This window comes from Musca autumnalis, unplaced genomic scaffold (assembly GCF_047663935.1).
Source record: "Musca autumnalis isolate F117 unplaced genomic scaffold, ASM4766393v1 scaffold_5, whole genome shotgun sequence".
NCBI classification, from domain to species: domain Eukaryota; kingdom Metazoa; phylum Arthropoda; class Insecta; order Diptera; family Muscidae; genus Musca; species Musca autumnalis.
Window position 1 is genome coordinate 95,322,760 of NW_027412088.1, and position 7,973 is coordinate 95,330,732.

Consider the following 7,973-nt stretch of genomic DNA (forward strand, 5'->3'; position numbering starts at 1 on the left):
TTGGCGAAGCCAAAATTCATGCACGTATGCATGATACAATAACCTCCTCTTTAGTTGAGTTCGATTTTGGCACAAGGAGTAGCTTCGGTAAAAATTTCAAACCCATTCTCAAACAAGCCTTAAACTGCACATAAGCGAACATTTATAACATTTGTGAGAGAAGTAACACGAAGGTGTTGTCCGAATTCGTAAGTCATCGTGCTCATTAGTAATTTTGTTGCTATAGCAACGCAAATATGTTCGATCGCGTATTATTTCACTTATCAGGATCTGGTTCATCTTTATCCAGACTCAAAAATTTTGCAACTTGAACTGGTTGCGTCCATAAAGAATCGGGAGACAGGTGAGTGGGGTTAGCTGGGCAGGTAAACAAATGTAACGTGTCGTGTTGTCTCAATCCACAAGCCGAGCATGTGTTGGCTATCCTGACATCAACTTGACCCGATATGTATTGTAGCGGTTGCATCGTCCGGATCATAACTGGTGGTGATCTCCAAGTGTGACATTTACACTGTATCTCTGTACTGGCTGCGAGACTGCATCAGTGAGAATGCTCTCCAAGTCTGCCTAATAGACTCGTTGGTATAGAGGTTCTCGTTTATACATATGGTCCTCTCTCTTTCTCTAGATCATGAAGATCTATCCTGACGTGCCTGGGTTGGGAAGGCTGTCCATTAATCGTGACAGGGATGCTCGCTGCGATAACACCCAATCAGGTATTGCATCGACAACATCCAGTTGTGTTGATGCACCGCTAAATCCTTCGGCTTCTCATGAAGATGGTCCACTGGTGCCATGAGAAGGCACTCTTTTGCAGTTTTCAGGGGGTTTCCAGCAGAGTTGGATATTCTTCCGCACGCAAAGTGCTGACGACCAGCGATGCTAGGACCTTGTTCCTACTTCTGATCTTGTCGCAAATAGCTGTGGCTTGCGCGGACGACTTAAAGATGCTATTGAACATTACACCCACAATTGTTTGGTAGTTAGAGGTCGCGAACATCGGCAACATCGACCTCTACGTTCTGTAGGAGCCCCATTGCAATCGTGAACAGTGTAGCAGTGGATTTAGCTGCGGATATTTTCATATTTCTCTGATGGAAGAACTGCACTAAGTCAGAAATGTAGACATTTAATCTATCACATATGTCATCGACGATAGGACCCGACGCCAAGATCGTACAATCATCCGCATACACTACGATCTCAGTGCCATCTGGAGGGTGTGGAATTCAATAAAGGTAGAGGTTAAACAGTTCTGGAGATATCACCCCACCTTGAGGAACGCCCTGTTTCCCTATAGGGGTTTGTTGCTGAATTCCACAAACGACTGGCGTCCGCACATATATGTATTTTTTTCCGAGGCATGTTCTTATGTTTATGTGGTTTATGTTAGAAAAGAACCTGATCTATATCAGGATGAAATATTACGAGAAACAAATTTTGGACGAAATCGGTTGATCTGCACGAGGCTTATAGTTCACTCCAGTCAGACAAACAGTGGACGGATATGCCTAAATCGATTACAAATTGTCTGAAATCTTTACTTAGATGAGGCACATTTTTATCGTATATAATTATTAATTTGGGATAAATTTGAAAGGGGATGGGGATCGTGTTTTGATATTGTCCCCATATAAAGGACATAATCTCGAAAAGTTTTCGTGGAAATGCACCACAATTTTATTAAAATTTATATTTTATTATAATGTAAATAATATTCTATGTATGTATGCAACATCATTGTATACTGTTTTATTGCTTATTATTACCACCTTCTTTTATTTTCATGACAAGTTCCAAGACCTTGCGACGTTGTACTTTACCCGATCCCGTCTTTGGTATGGCTTCAACGAAATAAACACCACCACTCAAATGATACATGCTGCCCATATTGGCCTTGACATGTTGGTCTATTTCCTTGGTTGTTAACTTCAAGCCTTCCAAATTATTTGTACGCACCACAACACAAGCCGTCAAATGGGAGGCAACAAAATCAGGTATACCAAACACACAACATTCTTCGACGCCAGGTATACGATAGATAACATCTTCTATTAATTGGGGATAAATTTGAAAATTTCTCGATTTAAAGACATCATTATCACGGCCACAAACATGCAGGAAACCGTCGTCATCGAAATAACCAATGTCACCAGTATGTAGCCAATTGTTACGCAAAGCTTTGTTAGTGGCTTCGGGATTATTGTAATACCCCGGCCAGGTGTATGGTGTTAAAATACAAATTTCTCCATGTTCATTGGGTCCCAAATTGCCACCTTGCTTATCGATAATGCGTACTTGTTTATTGGCCACCAACTTTCCCTCTGAGCCGTCGAGGCTTTGTATTGCACTACTACCGCCATTAGTGCTGAGCATACCTGATAGTTCAGACATGCCATAAGCCACACAAAATCCCGGTCTCTGTGTGTTACAGGCTAAAATACTGTTCTTTTTCTCTTGCACCGCCTGTAGAACTTTGGCACCACCTATCAACAGAGTATCTATGGATTCTAAACTTTTCGCTATCTCTTTTTCATCGCAGTACATTATTAATTCGGCCATAAAATTACCACCACCCAGGAAATGAGTGATACGATAGCGACGTACCAAATCGAGAAAATATTGTGGTGAAAAGGGCTCAGTGGTTAGAATACGCAAAGAGGCATATGTTAGAGAGGAAACTAGGGTAAAAACACCAGATATCCAATACAGGGTACTAAAGCTGCATAAAATCGAATCGGATCTGAGGGTTAAACTGTGATGTAGATAGACAATAAATTAGTAAGTTTGCGAAAAAGGAAAGGAAAACAACTCTACTTACTAAACGTTTTGGTTGAGTAATGCCCGATGAGAACATTGAACACCCTTTGGTGTTCCTGTGGTTCCAGATGAGCATATAATTATGGCTGTATCATCACCCTTAAGGTCAAAACAAGGATACCTGCAAATAATTCAAAAATAAAATTATTTTATTTAAGGCAAATGATGCAATGTTTTTACTGAAAGCCGATCCTTTCAAAATAAAGTAAAAATGGTCCGAACTTATATTTAACAAGTGTTCTCAGGGTGGTCGCACTACTGAAGCCCGGAAAGGACGCCAGCAGAAGTTAATCGTACGTTAAGGATGGCAGAACGGCTGTTACTTTCAACGGCGTGACAGTGAATGCCTCAAAGAGGTACGTGTGTTATTTTAACCGGCAGTTCATAGAGCACACCGAGAGTGATAGGCCGAAGAGGAGTGTGGTACGCCGTATAAGAAGAGCCCTCCCAGCCAATTTACGATGGGCGATGTTGCAGATGCCATCTGAAACGCGAAATCATCCAAATCATTGGGCCCACGCCGAATATCGTTGGTAATGCTTAAGCAACTGGATGAACCCGGAGTTGAGTATTTAACAAGTGTCCTCAACCTATCGTCCTCAAAATAAAACAATAAAGAAGAAAAGGGCAACCTAGTTCGAAATTGGCTCGGCCTTCTTTATTGTTTTATTTTTGTTATGTCAGAAATGAAGCAGGAAAGCAAGGCAAGCAGGCGAGGCAGCTTATGTACCCAGGTCTTTAGTATCCATTTCAGACAATTTTGAGTCTATTTAACCACGTCCGTCTTTCTGTCTATCAAACTGGCAGGAGCGCACGACAACCCTCGAACGGATCAAGCGACTCCATCCATAATGTGGTCCTCGCAAAATTTTATGCAGACATAGATAATGTTCGAATGTGGACTCTATCGGTCCACTTCTTCGGATAACCTAGCACAGAAAATTTTCAAAAATGTAGTTTAAGACCAGCTTTCGGATCGTGTTGAATTTGTGTGCATCATGATGTCCTCGCGGCCTCTACTGTAACGGTACATTTTTGTTCGGGTCAAGTCCATACTTCCTAAGATAATGGTTCAAAAGCTCTAAAAGCCTGTTGGCACCAACTAAAATTACTAATAAGCGTGATTACATACAAATTGAATATCCGATTTGGCTGTAATGTTATACACCGTAAAATTTCTTCACAAATTACATCAAGTTCAAAGAAGGTCTATATTGAACAATACCTTCGGGTACCTCCCTCACAAAACTTCACAATTTTCGCTACGTGCACTTCAAGAGCTGTTCGAGGACAGGTTTGAAATTTTTACCAAAGGTACTTCTTGTGGTCCTGTTTATAGCGCTATTATATTTTTCGTGAACAAATTCATGTCCAAAACTTTTAAAAAATCCTACGATGACCAATACAAATGGCTGGTGGACGCGATAAGGAGAGACTCACATTGGTCCAACCTTTGCACATCTCTGTCGGCAAATTAGCATTATAGTACGCTTTTGCTTCCAAAGATTCTAATTTTCGTATTGAAGCCTCCTAGTACAAACCTAATATAAACGTCAATAGTTGTCATTGGATCATAAGAGGTGAACAATTTTTATACCCTTGTATGGAGGGCATATTAAGTTTGTTTTTCAGTTTGTAACGCATTGAAATAATCATTTGCGACCTTATAAAGTATATATATTCTGGATCAGGATAAAATTCTGAGTCGATCTATTCATGTCCGTCCGACTATTGTAATCACTCTAGCATCCCAAAATAATGGATGTAGGACCATGTTTTGGTATAGCCCCCTTATAACGATACCTTCCGAATTTCGGGTTTTGAGGATTTTAGCTACAATTTTCAACTCAACTAGCTGTAATTTTCCTTCCGATTTTCGGTATTTTAAGGATTTTATCTAATATTTTTAACCGCAGTGGCCACGAAAGTTCTTCACCAACAATTGTCAACATAGGTCCATGTTTTGGTATAGCACCCATATAACGGTATCTCCCGATTTTCGGTATTTTAGTGCCCTTTACTACATTGTTTGACGGAACTACCCCAATTTGACATTTAAGATTTCCAGTGGTCACAAATTTTCAAAATAGTTCCACTTTTTGGTATAGGCCCAATCTAAGCGTATCTCCCGGTTTTCGGTGTTTTGAGAATTTTTGCTGTATATCTTGATTGATCTTGCTGTAATTTGACATTTGAAGGTCCTATTGGAAGGTCCTATTGACATTTGAAGGTCCTGTTGGTCACAACACTTCTCCACCAAAAGTTGTTAATAGAGAACCATATTTTGGTATAAGCCCCATATTACTGTACCTGCCCATTTTCGGCAGTCTCAAAATTTTTCCAGCAAAAATTGTCAACATAGGTCCACATTTTTAATATAGCCCTATATAAAGTTACCACCTTATTGAACACTTTTCTTAGATTACATTAAATAATTGAAGCATTTGGGGTGTCGGTGGTAGAAAAATTTTTGCACCCCTAATTTGTGGAAAGGAAACCTATTATTCCATTTTAGTGAGAATTTTTTATGGTTAGGAATTTTTTACTTGTTTATCATGCTATTTCAGCTATATACAGCTTCCTTCGTAAGTGCTGTCGTTAGACACGACGTTCGGACTAAACGATAGAGAGAAGATCTTATATCTTTAAGCCAAAATTTAATTGGATTCCACTCATTGATACGGGAGAAGTCTCCTTTATCCTTTCAAGGATGTTGAATGAAGGGGATTTTTAATAAAACCGTCAAATTCCTTTCCGTTATTCAAAATTTCACTTATATTGAGTTGAAACTAGACATGTTAGTTAAGAAAAAGCTTGATCGATGAGCGCATTTATCTATACATTTGTACAAGTTTACGGCTTCCTTACCTGAAATATTGATCCTCTGTCGATTGCTTTACAAGCAGCAAATCTTTAATATGACCCAAACCTTTGACACCTTCATTATCGTTCATTATGAAAACCAAAGCATCCAAGTTTAATTCACGATTCACTTCCTGAGCAATTTGATAATTTTCAACATCACAGAATATTAATTTCGGTCGTGTGATTTTATACAGCAGGGCAACATTTTCTACAAAATGACCAAAACTCTGTAACATGTCAAAAATCTAAATCACGCAACTTACCTTTATCAAAACCAGGATATAGAGCATTTACCGGAGTACCACAAAGAAATGAAGCCAACATCAGTGTTGTAGTGTGGCTCCAATTACTGGCATACAAGCCAATTACATCCCCCAACTTTAGATCTAATTTTAGGAGATTTCTTGCCAACACCTTGGCATTGTGCAAAAGTTCCGCACAAGTCACTTTAACACCGCTCACATCATGAATTTGTATAATTTTTTGTGGATGTTTTGACAGCGCCGCATATATAACTTCGCCCAGGGTTATATTTTCGTTATACAAATCCTTGCATTTTGGTCCCGACCATATCTTTTGATCTGGATCATAATAAGTTGCCGTTAATGGATGTAACATTACCGTTTCAATGTTAGGTTCGACCGCAACTAAAGTGCTGCTGAGACGGCAATGAAAATACATGTCATTGAGAAGAAGATTACTTCCACGTTGGGTTTTAATCAGGGTTTCGGAGTCGGAGTCGGAGTCGGAGTCTACGAGTCGGAGTCGAGCAATTTTGCTGGAGTCGGAGTCGGAGTCTGAGTCGAAAAAAATAACTCGACTCCGACTCCGGGCAAAATTTTTTCTACGTTATAGATATATAACCTTAAATTTGGAACAAGAACATTTCTTTAAAATGATTATTTATTTTTAAAGAAAGGTAAAAGAAAATATTTATGCAAATTATATATTATACTAAGTTAAAGGACAATTCACAGGATATTTACTATCCATCCCTATTTTGTTGATCCAATTGATTCTTCACATTTTTGCAAACAATAGTAAAGTTCTATCAATCGAATTAAGATTGGACCTTTAACCTCTTTCGTCAGAAGTCTTACTGGTCTTCTCACAAAGGTCTATTGGTACATATTCTCATCTTGTTTTTTTTATGAGAAGTCATCATTGTCTTCTATTAAAGACATTGTGGTCTCTATGGGAAATCTTACTGAATACACTGTGACACAAAGCGGAAGTTAAGATCTGTGGGAGGAAAATTCCTTTTGGGAATGAAAGCCCCAATTGAGAACCCCAAAGGATCCCATAGCTGAAATTTCTGAGTGATGACATAATGATTTTTTTGATTGACCATCATCAATCATTGAGAAAATAGCTTTATATCTCTGTTTGGAGATATTGTTTCATCATTTTTAGATTACATGTTTTCAGTTAAATGGAATGACGAACCTTTATGTCAAATATGCTGTCCTTCTAGCTTAGTTTCTTCCACGTCCTTTTTGTTCTTGAACTCATAAAGTAAAACAAAATGAAATTTTCTACAAAAAAGTTCCACCGAAAATTATATATAGGTTTCTTATATCCAAGAAATCGATATTGTCACGTTTTAATTGTCCGTTATCAGTTTTACCCGTTACTTTCTAAAAAAAACGTATGTTTATGTATTTCGCTAAATTTCGGTTCCAGAAAACATCCATCTGCCTTCATGCTGAGTGGTGTACACAATATATCTCAAATATTTCAATAAAATTATCCACTCCACCCCAAAGTTCAAAATGTGTGCGCTGAATTTTAGTTTAAGGGCTGATCCCTATTTATAAATTTCAGAAAAAGGTAGAAAGTATAAATAGCAGAGAATATGTGGTCAAATTTTTAAGTCGATCGGAACAATATTGCCTTAGTATGAGCGTTGGGTGGGAACAATTTATTTGATTTTGTCTGCAGCATATAAACCTTGTTTTTCTCGAAATCGGACACAAAAACATATGACAATTGGTTTATTAGTTTTCGAGATAGAGTTGGCACCGCAAAATGCTTTAATGAAAACAAATTTTCGTAGACGACCTCAAACCTTCGTAATATTTTTCTCTTTCAGGTGAAAAAAAAAATTCTGCCAAAAAGTTACGTAGTTTTCTCGGAAAAAAATCATGAAAAATGGCTTTTATTGAGCTTTACAATTGGTCTCCTTTTAAGGCTAAGCTCACTAAATCGTAAATTGCTTATAGTTTTTATTGCATGTAGCTTACGATTTGTATTGCCCCATGATTTTCAAATATTTTGAAGGCTTAAAG

The 7,973-nt window shown here is 38.2% G+C and overlaps 1 protein-coding gene across 1 annotated transcript; it reads right to left on the minus strand.

Moving 5' to 3' along the window:
• Window positions 1–1,656: 1,656 nt before the first annotated feature.
• On the minus strand, window positions 1,657–6,399 carry LOC141406652 (uncharacterized). Its single transcript, XM_073992518.1, has 4 exons — window positions 5,949–6,399; window positions 5,689–5,893; window positions 2,822–2,941; window positions 1,657–2,755 (listed from the first exon to the last, which is right to left on the minus strand). Exons 1-4 carry the CDS (start codon window positions 6,364–6,366, stop codon window positions 1,753–1,755), a joined length of 1,746 nt encoding a protein of 581 aa, XP_073848619.1. The 5' UTR covers window positions 6,367–6,399; the 3' UTR covers window positions 1,657–1,752.
• Between the last annotated feature and the right edge of the window lie 1,574 nt (window positions 6,400–7,973).

Bases quoted from the DNA above. Each gene is read 5' to 3' on its own strand.
- LOC141406652 (XM_073992518.1), bottom strand. From the start codon at position 6,366: ATGTATTTTCATTGCCGTCTCAGCAGCACTTTAGTTGCGGTCGAACCT. The intron at 2,942-5,688 runs GTAAGGAAGCCG...AATTATTTGCAG, and splicing joins ACAGAGGATCAATATTTCAG to GTATCCTTGTTTTGACCTTA. The intron at 2,756-2,821 runs GTAAGTAGAGTT...TCTACATCACAG, and splicing joins TTACTCAACCAAAACGTTTA to TTTAACCCTCAGATCCGATT.